The 18,738-nt window shown below is 43.4% G+C and overlaps 2 protein-coding genes across 4 annotated transcripts in view; one reads left to right on the top strand and one right to left on the bottom strand.

Annotated features, from left to right (window-relative positions):
* Positions 1–967: 967 nt before the first annotated feature.
* B3galt9 (beta-1,3-galactosyltransferase 9) lies at positions 968–11,785 on the bottom strand. The gene is made up of 3 exons (XM_059258788.1): positions 11,629–11,785; positions 8,211–8,434; positions 968–2,175 (listed from the first exon to the last, which is right to left on the bottom strand). Exons 1-3 carry the CDS (start codon positions 11,783–11,785, stop codon positions 1,072–1,074), a joined length of 1,485 nt encoding a protein of 494 aa, XP_059114771.1. The 3' UTR covers positions 968–1,071.
* Positions 11,568–18,738, top strand: part of Fbxw2 (F-box and WD repeat domain containing 2) — a 27,501-nt gene continuing 20,330 nt past the window's right edge. For 2 of the 3 annotated variants that reach the window (XR_009378691.1, XM_059260142.1), the window contains exons 1-3: positions 11,568–11,652; positions 11,779–11,887; positions 17,841–18,350. Coding sequence is in view for 2 of the 3 variants with exons in the window: in XM_059260142.1 (XP_059116125.1) it covers positions 17,861–18,350 (490 nt within the window). In the remaining variant the exon portion in view is untranslated. Of the gene's footprint in view, positions 11,653–11,778; positions 11,888–11,965; positions 12,163–17,840; positions 18,351–18,738 lie in introns of those variants that run through there. The other variant, XM_059260143.1, reaches the window with a different exon arrangement.

Below are 18,738 nucleotides of genomic sequence, written 5' to 3'. Positions count from 1 at the left end.
ACACGAGCATGGAGAAGGAAGAGGACACCATGGTAAGTGAAACAGGCCAAGCACAAAAGACAAACAGCCACATTTTATCCACATATGCAGTGTAAAAATGCCAAACTCGGTATAATGATGGTTTCTAGATTCAGAGGGTTGTTAGTCAAAGGACCAAACAATATCAGTTTGATAGAAATAAGTTCAGGAAATCTATTATACTTCACAATAATGATAGTTAATGTAGATAGATAGATAGATAGATAGATAGATAGATAGATAGATGATGGATGGATGGAAATACATATACATATAAACTGCTGGGAGCATACATTTTTAAGTTTTTAACCACAAAAAGTATGTAAGGAAACATATGTTAAATAAATGAATTTAGGCATTCCAGAATGTATACCTATTTATTACTTGTAAGGGCCAGTGAGATGGGCTCAGTAGGTAAGGGTAATTACTGCCAAGTCTAGTGATTTGAGTTCCGTTCCTAGAACGCACAGGTTGGAAGGAGAGAACTGACTCCTCTTGTTCTTTGACCTCTATATAATGCCCTGTGATGCACACACACATATATACACACATGTACATGCACACACACACAAAATAAGCAAATGTAAAAAAATTAAAATATGTAACACTCTATTACACAATATATGTTATAATAATGAAATTTAATATTCTCTCCCTTTTTTTTTCTCAAGACAGAGTTTCTCTGTGTAGCTTTGGAGCCTGTCCTGGAACTCACTCTGTACACCAGGCTGACCTCAAACTCATGGAAGTCCTCCTGCCTCTGCCTCCTCATGCTGGGGTTAAAGGCATGTGCCACCACCACCTGGCTAATGTTCTCTCTTTTCTGAAATATTTTATTTTGAAAAGAATCACACCATACTAATCTAAATGTATTAAAACATCAAAAACAAGGTGTCAAGATTGGGTACATCAGAGCACTAAGAACATTTTGTGGTTTTGCTAGGTATGAATAAAGATTCAGACTGCTACATGACTTGGGGACATAGAGTTGCTCTCTATAATGGGCCAACAGTAATTTAAAAACAAGAGACTTAAAAGGAAAGCAAGTGAATACTATTCACCAAAGTGCACAGCACTGTCTTGCACAGTCCCCACATGAAAACGTCTAAAACTGTTGAGGTATGTCAGAAGTTTGCAGGAAATGAGCCCATAGTAAGTCTCAAACAGTGAACACTCTTTCCCATCATTCATTTCTCTCCATGCCAGGGATGTTTCAGCATCCGTAGCTTCTGAAGATGTAAAGATGAACTTGTAGCAACATCTGTTATACGCAATGTGTCTTTCCCCAGAAAACCTTGAGCTGTGGATGGGTATAAGGCCAACCAGCTTAGCACAGATCCCCACAAATACATCAGCAGGTACCATTATAGGTGCTTCATTCAATACCACATACACCATCTGAGCCACATCTTGGGACATTATAAAGGCCTCACCACTGCAGTAGTCTGGGTAATATTTTTCTGGGTACTCACTAAGAGGGACAAATTCTTGGCTGTGGGGGTCTCTGTTAGGTATATCCTGGTGAATAACCCTTCCTACATAGATACCTTCCAAGTGTTCTTTTAGACTGAGGAGATAGTCTACCACGCCTGGTAGATTGACGAACATTTCTTCATCAACTTTGAGGATGAACAGGGCATTAGGACAGAAGGCCACAGCCCACTGAGTCATTGAGATGACCTTCAGGGTTTGGTTTTCAGAATTGTCCAAGAAGATCCCTTCAATGATATCGTTATTCTTCCGAGACTCTATGTCTATTTCTTCCTGGGTAGTTACCAGAGCTGGCATTCCCAGAGCAAACAGTGTGAGAATTGGATATCCTTGGACACTGGTCACACTACCCCAGGTTTTCCTGATGAGCTCCCGTCTTGTTCCATTCCCTGGGCTACTGAAGATAAGAGAGAGCAGAAAGATGGTCTTCCCATTACATGCCTCCGGCTGGCTCAGAACATAATACTTGGAAGGATTGCTTCTTACAGATTCCATGTTCAATTTTCTTGCCTTGTTCTTAATTTCAAGAATTTTGATATCGACATGAGGCAAAGACCGTAAAAAGTATTCTTCCACAAAGTCAGCTCCAAAGAGCAAGGCATGAAACAGTACGACATTAAACAGAATGAAACACCACTGGTGAGTCCGAAGTCTGCAGAATGTCACCTAAGTAAGACAAAGTGTTAGGCACCTTCATTTCCATCCCTGTTTATTCCACCCACCAACCCTGCAGGGGCTTCTCACAGTACTCAGCAGCACATTCTATATAAGTGTTTATTATTATAACCTCTCTTCTAGATTGCAGTCTCCTGGGTCACAAGCAATATGTGTCTCTCTTCTCCAGTGTTTTCCAGAAAGTGGCTACAGAGCACAATGTTAGCTATTTACTTCCTTGTCTGATTGGAAGTTCAGTTCATATATATATATATATTCATTTATATATATATAAACTAGATACTATGTGAGACACTGGAGATACAAAGAAGCATCAGGCATAGATATATACTGATAACACATATCAAGTGATATCATTGTGATTAAAACCTACAGGGAACATACATATAGTTCTTTCTCGAATGGAAGCACTTAGATCGATTTCCTCTCTAATTACAAAAGTCAAGAATAGTTTTCCATGAAGTGGTCGCTTTGGATGTCCTGGCTATTCACACCCTGGCTATTTATCAGACATTTACAGTTTAGAATAACTTTCAAATTATTCTAATACTGAACTAGAATCTGTTTTGACTGACTCTCATATCCCATCTGACATGCCTATCGATGTGGGTAAATTCCTATTATCTGCAGAGAGCATTCTCTTCAGAGCCCAAGGTGGACCCGTGCCAAACTTACTCCACCTCACCCGAGGGAGGCAAAGTGTCCATCCAGAAGGGAGCATGCAGAATTATAACAGAACTAGGGGACTTTGAAGGATTCAAACTGTCCGTTAGAACCTTGCTGTTACGATGAGTTACCTTGTACTGAGCAGTTGCTGTGTGCCAGCCACTGTGCTGGGCACTGTATACTTACTGCATTTAGCCCAGTGAAACCCCTTTCAAATAGACTAACTTCCTAATTTAGCCGAGCACCTGAGAGGTTTAATAATTTGCCCAAGAGCACGCTGTGGGTAAGAGATTGAGACAGGCTCAGAATTAGAATCTGTCACTGTCTAAAGTGGACTTGGAACCCCTGAGGAATTCTGATCCCGACTTTGCCTTCGCCATGCCAATTGAATAGGAGAAACAAAACAAAACTTACAGTTACAAACTGCACTACTTGCCATTTTTCTCAGTGCTAATGATTTACATGCTGAACAACCTATTTTAATAGCTATCAAATGCTTCAGAAGTGATCAGAAACTTACCTGCATGTTGTCTGTGAGCAATTTCAGGGCTTTGGGAATGATTAAGTTCATATGCCAAGTTATGAGCAACAGAATGTCAGGATAACTGCAGCCGGACAGCAACTGTAGTAAAGGACTTTGAGCCTCAAACTTTAAGGATAAGGTTTCTTGCTGATCACCCTGAGCTTCTGTCCCAGAATACCTGGTGCCTGCATAGGACAGGACAGTGCATGCTTATCGTGTTACAGCTAGTGAGAATCCAGAACAAAGGCAGAAAAGCAAACCTTTTCATGTCTTCACCCTATGTGTCTCATAGAACAGACTCCTTATCATCGTGTTGACTCCAGGAAAATACAAGTGGAAGTTCAAAGAACTCTTCACCTCCATCATGTGTGCACAGCATCACCTCCCAAAGAGGAAAACAATGTGTGCGTGTCCCTCGGGAATAATGCCTAATCCCCAGTACATGCACATGGTAAAACTGCTCTAAACATTAAGGAATACATGTGATCCCATGGGTTTTTTTTCTCCCCCAAAGAAACATCATATAGTCAGTGTGTCTCATTGAGAAAGATTCTGAATTCCTGGTTTAAGTTATGTAAGATATTTACTAAATCATAAGAAATACTGTTGGATGGTGGTGGTGCACACCTTTAATCCCAGCACTTGGGAGGCAGAGGCAGGTGAATCTCTGAGTTCGAGGTCAATATGGTCTACAGAGTGAGTTCCAGGACAGCCAGAGCTACACAGAGGAAGCCTGCCTAGAAAAACCAAGAAAAAAAAAGAAAAGAAATACAAACCACCATAAACCAGGTGTGGTAGTGTATAGCTTTAATTCCAGCACTTGAGGTGCAGAGGTAGGAGGATCTTTCAGGTGGAGGCCAGCCTGGTTTACAGAGCTGGTTCCAGGACAGCCAGGGCTGCACAGAGAAACCCTGTCTCAAAACACCAAAAAAGAAAAGAAAAGAAAAAGGAAAAGAAAAAGGAGAGAAAGAGAGAAATACAAATGACCACACCTGAGCTACATGAAACCCTGTCTCAAAACCACCCCCACAAAGAAGAAATAGAAAATTTCATTTATTTCATCTACTGAGGAAATTCAGCATTTGGTATGTGCTCTTTTCTTGAAATGTGTAAAGGCTATACTAAATACTGTTTCTACTTAAAGGCTGATTTCAGTAAATAAAATTAAATTTATTTTCTTTTTTGTTTTTGTGTTTTGGTTTGGTTTGGTTTTTGAGACAGGGTTTCTTTGTGTAGCCCTGGCTGTCCTGGATCTCACTCTGTAGACCAGGCTGGCCTCAAACTCACAGAGGTCCATCTGATTAAAGGAGTGGGCCACCATGCCCAGCACTGAGCTTATTTTCATATTCTTGCCACAACCATTCTGCTTCCATGCCAAGAGCTACTGTATCTCCCTCCATATATTGGCCTCCTTATCTGCCATTTACAGCCATTCTGTTGATTAAGAATGAGTCCTGCCATCATGAAATTTGCAGGCAAATGGATGGAACTAGAAAATATCATCCTGAGTGAGGTAACCCAGACTCAGAAGGACAAACATGGCATGTACTCACTCATAAGTGGATACTAGATATAAAGCAAAAGACAATCAGACTGCAACCCACAGATCCAAGGAGGCTACCTAGCATGGGGGACCCTAGGATGACTGTGGCTTATATGTTTTGGTTTTGCCCAATCATCACTGGGCATGCTTTAGTGAAACATTTCACTATTAGGATAGAATCTGTACCGTATCAAGCTGATGAAAGGATATTCTGGCTGTACTTTCAGGAGGGGAGGCTAAAATCTTTTTAGATTATGGATTAGTCTATAGAAAAATGTCTGCCATAAATCAAACAGAGAAGGGGAAGATGAATAGGAATCTCACTTACACAACTTAAGTAAAACATAGCTCTCTGAACAGATGAAGATAGGTTTCTTCTGTATCCCAGAATCTAATCAATATTTATATGTATAATTCAGCTATTATTTGGCTTAAAGGGGCTTATTGGGAAATGTTATTTTTACTATTTTCTACAGAGAAAATATTTTATTTTCAAATAACCCTAGACTTTTGAATTATAACCTGTTTTTATGTTAAAAAAAAAAGAATTAGAAAAAAAAAAAAGAATGAGTCCTGTAGCTGGGCGGTGATGGCACATGCCTTTAATCCCAGCACTCAGAAGGCAGAGCCAGGCGGATCTCTGTGAGTTTAGGCCAGCCTGGTGTACAGAGCGAGATCCAGGACAGGCTCCAAAGCTACAAAGAGAAACCCTGTCTCAAAAAACAAAACAAAACAAAACAAAAAGAATGAGTCTTGAGCTGGACAGTGGTGGCACACACCTTTAATCCCAGCAGTCAGGAGGCAGAGGAGGTGGATCTCCGAGAGTTCAAGGTCAGCCTGGTCTACGGTTAGGTCTAGGACTGCCAGGACTGTTACATAGAGAAACCTTGTCTCAAATAAATAAAAATAAAGTAAATAAAATAAATTGCCAGGCACATACCTTTAATCTCAGCACTTTGGAGGCAGAGGCAGGCAGTGCTCTATGAGTTTGAGGCCAGCCTGGTCTACAGAACTAGTTCCAGGAAAGTCAGGGCTGCACAGAGAAACCCTGTATCAAAAAACAAAAACAAACCAACAAACAAAAGACTAAGTCCTTAGGGGAAGAAAAGGAAAATAGAAAAATCAAGAAAACAGATTTTGTTGAGAATGCCATAATGAAGCAATACTTTGTATACTAATTTGAAAAATAAGTTTAAAACTACTGGACAATGAAAAGGAACTGTGGCCACACCCAGAGATACACATACACACACAAACACACAGACACACACAGCAGGCAAGTTCTTAAAGTTGAGTCTGTTCTCTCAACTATCATCTAATTTTGGAAATTTTTACCAAGTGGGAAAATCTAACTTGAAAATCCAAATCAAAGGGAGTTTTTATATGTACTAAATCTAACAATTAAATGTTTCTTATATTATGTTTTTGCATAATTACATTTTTGCAATTTTCTTTTTTCTGTTTTTTTTTTTTTTTCTGGTTACAAATTTTGCTCCCAGATCTTCTCTGGGCTTCAAAATTTACAGCTAAGTTTCTTTTTCTATGAGAGGTCAATCAATATTACCTCTGGGGAAGCTCCATTTGAAATCTGCAGTTTGATTTATCAAACATCTACCCTGTGGAGGTTGAGACCAATGCAGCAAATATTGGTGCATGGTTTTCCTTCCAACCTCCCCTTTCATACAAGTTGCCAAATCTGTGTGTAGCTAGAGTTTTCCTGCCTGGCCCACAGTCAGGACAAATCTCTCTCACCTGCCAGTCCCACAGCCGCTCAGACCCGACCAAGTAAACACAGAGACTTATATTGGTTACAAACTGTGTGGCCATGGCAGGCTTCTTGCTAGCTGTTCTTACAGCTTAAATTAACCCATTTCTATTAATCTATACCTTGCCACGTGGCTCGTGGCTTACCGGCATCTTCACATGCTGTTTGTCATCGTGGCGGCTAGCAGTGTCTCCCTCTCAGCCTTCCACTTCCCAGCTGTATTCTCCTCCTTGTCCCGCCTATACTTCCTGCCTAGCCACTGGCCAATCAGTGATTTATTTACTGACCAATCAGCAACACACTTGACATACAGACCATCCCACAGCATCTGTGTGTCCATCTCTTCCTCAATTTCATATAATGCTGCCATCAGTCAGTCTCTGGTATAGACGTTGGTAGTGGCTCCTTGTTGCCTGTCAGACCAAATTTGTTCTCTTGGGACCTGGTTTTGAGGATCAAACATTTGACTTCTATCACAAACCACTATTTCCAACATTTGAAGTGCTCTAGACAGTGTCAGGTAACTTGGAACTTTGCTGAGGTCTACTACTAACTGCATATGTGACTCTGTTGTCTAGGTTGTGTGCTGTCTGTAGAGCAGTGAATTATTCTGTCTAGTATGGCAGGTTTTAGCCACATGTAGCTACATAAATGTGAATTAACTGAAACATGGTAGGTGTATTTCAAGTGTTCAAAACAAGAGGCTAGTGACCACCTTATTCCAGGGAACCAAGAGAACATCTTCATTATTGCTGAGGCCTTATTGGTGCTCTTAGGTAAGACACAGGTGTATGTGTGCCTATGAATATAGCTAATGAGCCCAGATAGGCACAGGGGTTAGTTGGTGTTCTGAAGTTGATTTGCACTTAACTCCTATGGCTGCTAGTGACTGTAACTGTAGTCAAGATACCCAAATCCTCTTTAAATATAGGAATAATAATAGTAACTACTTTATAAAGTTGTAGGAATTTAAATAATAGTGCATATAGTGTTTGCATGTGTGGACACAGTTCTGGTTCTTTTGTTTTGTTTTGGTTTTGTTTTTTATTCAAAACAGAGTTTCTCTGTGGAGCTCTGGCTGTCCTGGAACTTGATCTGTAGATGAGGCTGGCTTTGAACTCACAGAGATCTGCCTGCCTCTGCCTCCTGAGTGCTGGGATTAAAGGCACATTGGGTGCTATTTGTAGTCAGACTTTTTCGTCAGGACCGCCAGCTCCCAAATAATGACCACAGAGACTTCTTATTAATCATGAAAGTTTGGCCTTAGCTTAGGCTTGTCCCATTAGCTCTTATAATTTAAATTAACCCATATCTTTTAATCTACATTGTTTACATGGCTTGGTTGCCTTTACTCTGTACTGCCCATCCTGCTTTCTCAACATCTGGCTGGAAACTCCACCTTTCTGCTTCCCAGAGCTCTCTCTGTCCAGAAGTCCCTGCTTTGCCTCCTGCCTAGCTATCAGCCATTTAGCTTTTTATTAAGCCATTCACAGTAAAGGAATATTCCACAAGAGTGGCCAAGTGCACACGCAGGGGGGCGAGGGCAAAGATGGCAGCAGCAGGTGTCCCCGCAGGGGCAGCAGGTGTCCCCGCAGGGGCAGCAGGTGTCCCCGCAGGGGCAGCAGGTGTCTCTGCAGGGGCAGCAGGTGTCCCCGCAGGGGCAGCAGGTGTCTCTGCAGGGGCAGCAGGTGTCTCCGCAGGTTTTTAAGGAGACAAGGGGAAGTCTGTGCGAGGATGAGCTGAGAAGTCCTGACTAGACAGGTTAGTCAGTACAGCCAAATTATGAATTTGATAGTTGGACCTTGGTGATCAGCCTCAGGCTTGAGATGGGCATAAGGAACTGGCCAAATAGGTGAATAGACCTTGGTGGCTAGCTTCAGGAATGTGCAAGTGTCTGAATGAGAGAATCTGCCAGTTTAGCAAGGGAGGGAAGCGGGAGCACACGACCCGCTGGCACCATGTTTGCCACGCTGAGGCCTGCTGCGTGCTGCCCTCCCTGCCCTGAGCAAAGGAACTTTCAGTCAAATAGCCTGTCTCTACTACCCTTACGCCATCACCAGCTATCTAGAACACTCCAAGGATATCTTGAGAAAAATGCACAATTGCATCTGATCGCCCCAGCTCCTGAGGGTACAACCCCATTTAGGGCTGTAGGAAGCAGTTTGTACCAGACTGTAACATCACAGATATTAGTGAACTTAGATGACCTACACCAGATGCAGAGCATTTCTTCTGGTGACCTAGCTAAGGGTCCAGATACTCAAGACCTATATTTAAAGGACTGGACCGAGGTATCCCAAGAGCAAGTTCTCAGTACAAAGGAAATGTATTTCCTCCAGAGGGACGAAGGGTTGGTTTTAAAAAATAAGTGGCGCTGGTTACCGTTCGAGAAAGGTCACGGGGCAACTCAGTATCAGAGCTTTATTAGGAGGAATGAGAGGACAGAAGAGAGCCTGGCCAGGCCTGGGGCCGAGACACGTGGAGAGGGGAGAGGGGGAGGAGAAGAGAGCAGAAGGAGACGGGAGGAGTCTGTGCCTAGCTTTTTGTTTTGTTTTGTTTTTTGGTTTTTTTTTGTTTGTTTGTTTGTTTTTTTTTTGTTTTTTTTTTGGTTTTTTGAGACAGTTTCTCTGTGTAGCCTTGTGCCTTTCCTGGAACTCACTTGGTAGGCCAGGCTGGCCTCGAACTCACAGAGATCCGCCTGCCTCTGCCTCCCGAGTGCTGGGATTAAAGGTGTGCACCACCACCGCCCGGCCTGTGTCCAGCTTTTTAAGGATTCCCCTGCAGAGGTGGGCTTATGGAGCTATGCCACAAATGCACAGATTGTGTGACAACGGCGCATGCATTATGTAATCATGCAGCACACAGATGACATAAGATGTTAAGACCCCTTACTTAGCTACTGAACTTCGTATGTATGGTCATACAGCTGGAGGAGTGGCAGAATCCTAACACAAAGGTCAGGAAATAAGACAGGAGACAGAGGATGAGGGACAAGGGGACAGGAACAAGGTGGGAGGATATTTGCCCTGGAGGGACAAAGAACTTCTTCTGGATAGAGGGGACAAGTGTGGCCCATAGGCAAATGGCAGGTTTTTTTTTTTTTTTTTTTTTTTTGGTTTTTCAAGACAGAGTTTCTCTGTGTAGCTTTGCACCTTTTCCTGGAACTCACTTGGTAGCCCAGGCTGGCCTCGAACTCACAGAGATCCGCCTGGCTCTGCCTCCCAAGTGCTGGGATTAAAGGCAGGCGCCACCACCGCCTGGCAAATGGCAGTTTATAAAGGGAAACCCTGTGTTAGGATGAGTTAGTATATTTTGATTTGACATGTTAATTGGGTGGACCAAATGGGGCTTTTGATTGCTTGATTTTAATACTTTGATCACTGGACCTTGGTAGTCAGCCTCAGGAGGACATGGCCAAATAAAGGAATACCTTGGTAGCTAGCTTTAGGAATGTAACCTAACAATGTAGCAAGGCGTTGGGAATGGAGGAAGGAGAGGCCTGCCAGAGACGCTCGCCCTGCCCAGACCTACAGGAGCTCTTCGTGTATAGAAACTGTCGCCCCCTCCTCCTGGTCCTGCTCTTGCTCCTCTCTGATTGCTGCCCTGGCTGCTGCTGTCAAACAGCAAGGCAAACAAAAGCTTTCAAAAAAAAAAAAAGGCCAGGTGGTGGTGGCGCACCCCTTCAATCCCAGAACTCAGGAGGCAGAGGCAGGTGGATCTCAGTTCAAGGCTAGCTTGGTCTACAGAGGGAGTTCCAGGACAGCCAGGGCTACACAGAGAAACCCTGACTGGAAAAACAACAAAAAAGCTATCACATAGCAGCATTGGAAGAGCTTCTCTTTACTCACCATGATTTGGATTCGAGCTAGCTGATAAATTGTTAATCCCACCACTTGAGAATAAGACCACTACCACAGCTGAAAGCCAAATTCAAAGCAAGTCTTAATTAAATACTGGCCAGGTAGATAGGATCTGGCTAGGTCCTACCCAGTTTCCCAGGAAATGGCCTAGAAGCAAGTTTTACAAGGGCTTAAGAAGAAAACTCACATTTCATCACATTTCCCATCAGGTCCAGAGGCAAGTGTACGTCCTATCCTATTTCCTGCCTAGGAACCTCCCACCCACGTGTGATCAAGCACATCTGGTGCAGACGGGTCCAATAAACTTGTTTAGGGGAGTGGAAACATGTAGTGTGTTATCTCCCATAAACAGTAGCCTCCAGCACATCAGGAAGTATCTGTCCTCGGGCAAGGGGCTTGCAGATCAGAGGCAATTTTGTTTCATGGATCCCTAAGACATAGTAATTAAAACTTTGGCTTTCACAAAGTAACTTAAGTGTTACAGAGAACAGCCATCTCCACAGCTGAGCGGCCACATTTCGGGCACAGAGGGCACGTGCTCTGATTCAAGGCACTTGGCTGCCTCTATCCAACTCCCTTAACCGTGTTGTTTCCCACAGCACTTGCTGCTCTCCGCAGTTTGCTTAGTTGTTTATGCTTCTCTTTCTCCCACGACTAGATGTAGGCCTCACGCAGTTAGGGATTTGTTCATGTGTGCCAGAACCATGCTTGGAATGTATCAAGTGTTAATGGTTGTTTGAATTAGTTACATCCCATTGGGAGCCTCAGCCCCCTCTCCCCAGTGAAAAAGTACCCCTAACTTGGTGAAAAACAAGGGTAGATGAAGAATATAAACACTCCGTGCAAATCTGGATAGTCGCCTTGAAACGAAGCTCTAGTCCAGGATCACTAGGTCTAAGGGTAGACAGGTGGTACCGGGTGCACTCCCTCCTTCACAGCCTCAGCCATTTTCCTCCACCTTCACGGGGGGGGGGGGGGGGGGCGGAAGTACAGCAGCTTCCGCCTGGCGCTGGACTCTGGGTGCCGGAGGGACGCGCGGAGATGACGCAAGCAGCACCGGAAGCCGCTCCCCTGTGAGGCTGCGGACCTAGAGCAGCGGCCGCAGGTCCAGGTCTGTGTTCGCTATGGGCCGGGCCGGGCTGGGCAGGGATCCTGGGCGCCGGGCTGGGCAGGGATCCTGGGCGCCGGCGGCGTTGCTGACCGGCCGCCTCGGCCTGTCTTCTCCCTCTCCCCGCAGGCGCCATGGCTGCGGAGCGGACCCGGCCGCTGCGACGCTCTGGTGGCCCGAGCGCGCCTAATCGGTGTGAGCCCGGCGCGAGGTCCCGGGCCCCGGGGCGCTCGCTCAGGTCAGTGCCGCGCGGAACACGGCTCCGGGAGCAGGGGACGAAGGGAGTCACGAGCGGGCTGGGGTTTCGGAGTTCGTTTTAGAGCCAGGAAAATTAGATCTAAGTGTTCCTGCCTTCTGGTGTCTCAGTTTCCCTAGCTGCGAAATGAGTTGACATTGATGCCCCAAGGCTACCAGTTTGATGAAAGATGAAGTGTGGACAGGTGGTTTGTAAAATACAGAACGTTATAGAGCCAGTAGGAAGGCACCTTGTTTGTGGTTATGGTTTGAAAACAGGTGTGTATTTGGGATGCTGCTTTTTTAAAAAAGGCCGAAATAACTATTCATACTACATAATAACAGTAACTGGCATTTATTGTAGGCTTATCGTGTGCCAGATACTGCGCAGAACTCTTTATCCTGTTTAATCCTTACAAACTCTTGTAAGTAAAACAGTACCAGGCCACAGTTTACAAGTGAGGAAATTACATGAGATGATTTGCTCATGGTTACCCAACAACTGAAATTTCAGAGCCCATGTTTTATAAACATTATTTGAATTTTTCTAAAGCTTAAAAAAAAATTAGTCTCCAGACTAAGGGCTTTCAGGCCAAGGGTGGCTGTGGACTCCAGTAGTCACTGCACTCAGACGGCTGAGGAAGAACTGTGAACTGAAGACCATTCTAGGCTGCACTGCAAAAGCCTGTTTCAAAAGACAAACAAGAAAATAAAACAGTTTTCTAAATCCCACAAGCAACAAGAGGAAAATATTTTTAAAATAGTGTATTCACATGTTTTTAAATACAAAAAGATGTATGGTTAAAAGGGACCTTATCCCTTTCTTTGCCTTCCTAGTTCTCTCTGAAAGTAACCTGTTTAATCAGTTTCCTGGATATTCACAAAATATATTTATGTACACATAAGCCTCTGGGTGCACACATGCACATGTTTTTAAAGCATCTGATTCTTTTTTTCTTTTTGGTTTTGAAACTCACTATGTAGACCAGGCTAGCCTCGAACTCAGAGATCCTTCTGCCTCTGTCTCTGAGTACTGTGATTAAAGACATGTGCCACTATGCCTGGCCTACATCTGTGCTTAACTGGTTGTACTTGGTAGGAAAAGGGGGGCAAGGAGATAGCCTTTCCAACAACAGCAGATATCTACCTTTTATTCTTTGCGTTGTTTTTTTTTTTTTTAAGTATGTATGTTTTTTTAGGCTCTTGAGTGTCTACGTGAGTATGTAGGCCAGAGAACAACTTTATGGAGTCATTTCTCCCCTTCCAACTTTACATGGTGTCTTAATTTGGTTTTTATTGCTATGAAGAGACACTATGACCATGACAACTCTTATAAATAAAAACATTTAATTGAGGGGGCTTGATTAGGTTCAGAGGTTCAGTCCATTGTAACAGGGAGCAGGGTGGAGTGCAGGCAGATGTGCTGGAGCAGCTGAGAGTGCTACTACATCTTGCAGGCAACAGGAAGTCAACTGACTGTCACAGTGAGGAAAGCTTGAGCAAAAAAGACCTCAAAGCCCATCCCTACAGTGACACACTTCCTTCAACAAGGCCACACCTCCTAATAGTGCCCCTCCCTTTGGGGGACTTTTTCTTTCAAGCCACCACACATGGGTTTTCAGGTCATTAAGCTTTACAGCTATCACTTTTAACCACTGATCCTTCTCATGGGCCTGAATTCTATTTCTTACCTGCACAGCTGTGGCAGACTAGGCGGAGGGGAAACATAGTCAGACGTTGCACCCACAATGCTTTGCCTGTAAAACAATGCAAGAATGCAAGGGTGGAGACTGGGTCATATTGAGCTGCTGCTTCCTATATAACTCTGGGAGAGCCTCTCCACCTCTTGGCCATAGATTGTTTGCTAGTAAGGGCAGTAGTCCTTACATTTTCTATGAACCATGGTAAAGTCAAATGTGATATTCACAGGCACTGCTTTAGTCATTAAGACCAACATAAATACGGTAATTGCTTAGCGGCATAGACCAAACTCAGGCTCCCATCTCCCAGTTTAGGATTGTTTCTCTCATACTACACACTTCCTCAGAGCTTTGTGATTGTTTCTGTTAAAGGCTGGAGAACATTGAGAAGGGTGTGAGGAGCAAGGTAGTGAGGGGTGTGGAGAGAGAGAAGGGAGCACCTAGGAAGCAGTACCGCCTAGAGTCAGTAACTGCCTTTCCTTATAAAATTAGACACCTGGTAAGTTTGAGTCCTTGAGTTTTTCTTCTAGGTATGAAGGAAACTGATAAGATTAAAGACTGAAAATGATGTTAGGTTAGTAGGTCACGTCCATTCCGGCCTTAGTACTACACAAAGGAGTCCTGCCAGGCATTATAGTAACAAAACTAAAGGTACTTGCTGGACATGTCTCTACTTCATTTCTGATTCTCACACTGCTGAAGTTGGGACAGTAGCTTCTGTTTACAAACAGAAGCTTAGAGATTAGTTGAGCATCCCCATGATCACAGAGGAAGTAGCTGAATCAGCTAAAAAAAATGTGACTGGTCTAGCTCTTTCATGTACCCCAGTGGTCCTGTCTCTTCACACTAATGGGAAAAACCATTGTGGAGTTGGCCATTCCACTGTTGGAAGGAATGCTGTTGAACTGAAATTCCATTTCCTGGGGCATCTGTTGTACATTTTGTTTGTGTTCTGACAAATAAAGCTTGTCTGGAGATCAGAGGGCAGAGCTAGCCACTAGTCAACCATAGAGGCCAGGTGGTGGGGACACGCCCTTAATTCCAGCACTTGCAGGGAGGAAGCAGGAAGATCAGGAGTTCAAGGCCACTCTGGGCTACACAAGATTGAACTAGTCTAAAAGAGAAACAGAGCCAGTTGGTGGTGGCTCACATCTTTAATCCCAGCACTAGAGAGGTAGAGACCGGAATAGAAGATGGGTGGAGACAGGATCTCAGCAATTCAATCTGAGGATTCCTAGAGATAGGATCTTGCCCATTTGGTCTGATCCTTGGCTGGCTGCTCTGTTTCTCTGATCTCTCGGCTTTCACCCTCAATATCTGTCTCTGGGTTTTTATTGTTTAAGACTAATTAGGATCACGAAACAGGCTTCCTTTGGGGAACCTTGTGCTGCCAGGACATGATACTATTCCTAGAGGCCTTGCTCTGTGAAGAAGTTCATTCTAGACCTGTGGCTTTAGGAAGTTCCCTCCAAAATTAGTTGGTTCTTTTAGAAATGTAAAAGTTGGTGAGTTTTAGCAGTATGCTCTGAGGAGTCAAATGATTTTAGACAGGCTTTGTGGTACATATCTGTCCTTCTGGTCCCCAGGGTGCAGAGGCTCAGTGAGAAAGAAGTGAAAACCCAATGTTCAGTGGCGCAGGTGCCCACAAAAAACGAATGGTTTTGTCTTGTGAAGAATTATTCTTTAAAGTAGGATTTCCTGGATGTGTTACAGAGGAATTGTGCTCTTTCTTGAGATGAGTTGATGAAATCATGTGAACTACTTATTCTTGTAGCAGATGAAGAACTGGGTCTTCATGTAAATAACTGCATCCTTGAGTCCCGACCCCTGACTCTTGAGTAGTCTTCAGAAGCCTGAGCTGTTAGGCTGGAGAGGACTGACTGAAACAGTCCATTACTTCTACTAACACTCAGCCGTGTGTCTGAAATGGTCTTGCCAAATAGGTAATGGGAACTTAGATTTTGCTCACTTTCCATGACAGAGTTGGAAGACAGATGACTTTATAGATCTAGTCTAGGTAACATGTGAAGAAAGAAATTTATTTTCTTTCAGACTGAACTTCTTTTGTTTTCCTCGAGACCAGGTTTCTCTGTGTAGCCTTGGCTGTCCTGGAACTCACTCTGTAGATCAGGCTGGCCTTGAACTCAGAGATCTGCCTGCTTCTCCCTCCTGAGTGCTGGGATTAAATGTGTGTGCCACCACCACCTGGCCAAATTGAATTAAAAAAATTTTTTTATTATTAGATGACAATCTTATAAGTAATCGGAAGAAATTTCCTCCCCCAAAAAAGCCTTGGAACTGTCTGAACATAATAAAAATCAAACTAAGTTCCCATGAACCTGACCCAGTATCAACACAGAGCAAACCTTTTTTGGTTTTTCAAGACAGGGTTTCTCCATGTAGTTTTGGTTCCTGTCCTGGATCTTGCTCTGTAGACCAGGCTGGCCTTGAACTCATAGAGATCTGCCTGCTTCTGCCTTCTGAGCACTGGGATTAAAGGCATGTACCACCACCTCCTGGCTCACAAATCTTTTTTTTTTTTTTTAATTGGTATTTTTCTCTTTTCATTAGTTTAATTCTCATTTTTTTTTTTCCTTTACTTAATCTTTTTTTAAAGACAGGGTTTCTCTGTGTAGCCCTGGCTGGCCTCAAGTCACAGAGATTGCCTGCCTCTGTCTCCCAAGTTCTGGGATTAAAGGTGCTCCCTCACCCCCAACTCTTAATCCTCATTATAAAGCATAAATTGATAACTGTTGATGCTGATATAAGGTACTTTAAAATTCCTTTGTCCAGTTAGCCCTGGGTTACTTTTTCCAAAAGGTAAAAATGGTATAATCAGGTAGACATTATCTGCAGATCTTGTTACCAAGTTAGGATTCTTAGGAGAGAAAGACAGGACTGCTTTTCCTCCTCCTCCTCCTCCTCCTCCTCCTCCTCCTCCTCCTCCTCCTCCTCCTCCTCCTCCAATGGCTGAACTAACTACATAGCCAAAGATAGCCTTGAACCTCACTCCTCCCAGCTTCACCTTCTGGGATTATAGGAATGCCAGCTGCTGTGCTGAGCTTTTTATGTTTGGGGGAGAGGTGTTGGTTTTTGGTCTTTTTGGAGATAGGGTATCTCTGTGTAGACCAGGCTGGCCTTTGAACTCAGAGATCCACCTAGCTCTGCCTCCCGAGTGCTGGGATTAAAAGTGTGCGCCACCGCCGTCCAGCTGCTGTGCTGATCTCGAAAGAACAGGCCTCTTTCTGTTCTGCCATTTCACTAGCTTTGTGACCACAGTGGTTTTACTTAGTTAGCTTCTTGCATCTGTAGTTTCTCCCTTTGTAAAGTGAAAATGACACGTGGTTTTTGTGAACATCCAGATGATTTTTTTTTTTTTTTTTTTTTTTGCTTTGTATACTTGAACTGTGGTATTGCTATATTGCCCAGGCTGGTCTCCAACTTAATGGTCCTCTTAAGGCAGCCTCTGAGTGCTAGGATTGCAGGCACGTTCCACTGTGCCCAGCATATGGGGTTATTAATTTGCTTTATCTTGTAGGCTGCAAGAGCCCTCATGGCTCTCTAGGGAACATGGTTAAGACTTGTCACTAGCTTACGTGAGGTTTCTAAAAGCAAACTGTGTACAGCCTTTAGTAATCCCTGTTCTTACAGACAGTGCTGTAAGGGAGATGGCATACCAGAACACAAAGCTTACTACATTTTCTTTTTCACATCTTTTTGCTTCACTGTCTATAGTAAAACAGAGTCATTAGGTTTGTGATTTTGGGTGTCAGAGCAGGTTGTCCCCAGCATAACTAATACATAAGTCATAGCTCCAGAGATTTGCTTTGTGCATGTTACATCCTGATGCTATTCTTGTGATCTTATTTCCCAAATAGTAAGGAATTTAGTGAGGAAGCAGTTGTGTAATGGTTTGGGTGGAGGGTTGTATGCAGAGTAGAATATTCTTTATGAATGTTCTATGAATCTTTTATGGTGACAATGCATGTGGCATGTATTAGACTTCAAAAGGAGCAAGTCACACACTGACATAAGTTCCTCTGACATAGTTACTATATCATGATTTGTTAAAATGTTTTCTTAGATGAATTCCTTTTGTGTGCATGGAAACATTCAGTGCAGTTTATTAACTGTAAAGTAACTAAGCATAAAATTGTAATGCCATTTTTATACTAATTTTTAATACTTCATTTATTAGCAGTCTTGCTTGAACAATCTTTTTGAACAGAACTAATACAATATTTTGATGTGCCACAGGTAAATATTTCCATAACCTTATGGAGAGAAAGGACTTTGAGACATGGCTTGATAACATTTCTGTTACATTTCTTTCTCTGACGGACTTGCAGAAAAATGAAACTCTGGACCACCTGATTAGTCTGAGTGGGGCAGTCCAGCTCAGGCACCTCTCCAATAACCTGGAGACTCTCCTCAAGCGGGACTTCCTCAAACTCCTTCCCCTGGAGCTCAGTTTTTATTTGTTAAAATGGCTCGATCCTCAGACTTTACTCACATGCTGCCTGGTCTCTAAGCAGTGGAATAAGGTGATAAGTGCCTGTACAGAGGTGTGGCAGACTGCCTGTAAAAATTTGGGCTGGCAGATAGATGATTCTGTTCAGGACGCATTGCACTGGAAGAAGGTTTACTTGAAGGCTATCTTGAGGATGAAGCAGCTGGAGAACCACGAAGCCTTTGAGACCTCATCATTAATTGGACACAGTGCCAGAGTGTATGCACTTTACTACAGAGATGGACTTCTCTGCACAGGTAAGGGACCTGGGCGAGTCGCCAGGGAGAGGAAGCAGTGTTCCTCCTCTCTACTAACTTACAAGGATTGATCTTTGTAAGCTCCCTCTTGAGAAGAGCAAGCGTTGGTTATATGGGATATTTGTAATGGCACTTTCCTCTGAATAGGTGTCCCCACTCTGCATGTTCTTCCCTCTGGAGAAGAGTCATTTTATAAGTTCTTCTAAGTATAATGTGAGTGAGAAAAGTGTAGGTTTCCTCCATGTTTGTTTTATTCTATCATTAAAAAAAAATTTGGGGTCTAGAGAGAACATTTTGGATGAATTATCTAACCTATCTGTGTTTATTTCCTTGCCTTTAAAATAATGGGAAGGAACAAATTCCTTCCTTGCTCTAAACTCCTGTGGCT

This window comes from Peromyscus eremicus, chromosome 4 (genome assembly GCF_949786415.1).
Source record: "Peromyscus eremicus chromosome 4, PerEre_H2_v1, whole genome shotgun sequence".
In the NCBI taxonomy this organism is placed as follows: Eukaryota; Metazoa; Chordata; class Mammalia; order Rodentia; family Cricetidae; genus Peromyscus; species Peromyscus eremicus.
This window is presented reverse-complemented; position numbering and strand designations above follow the sequence as displayed.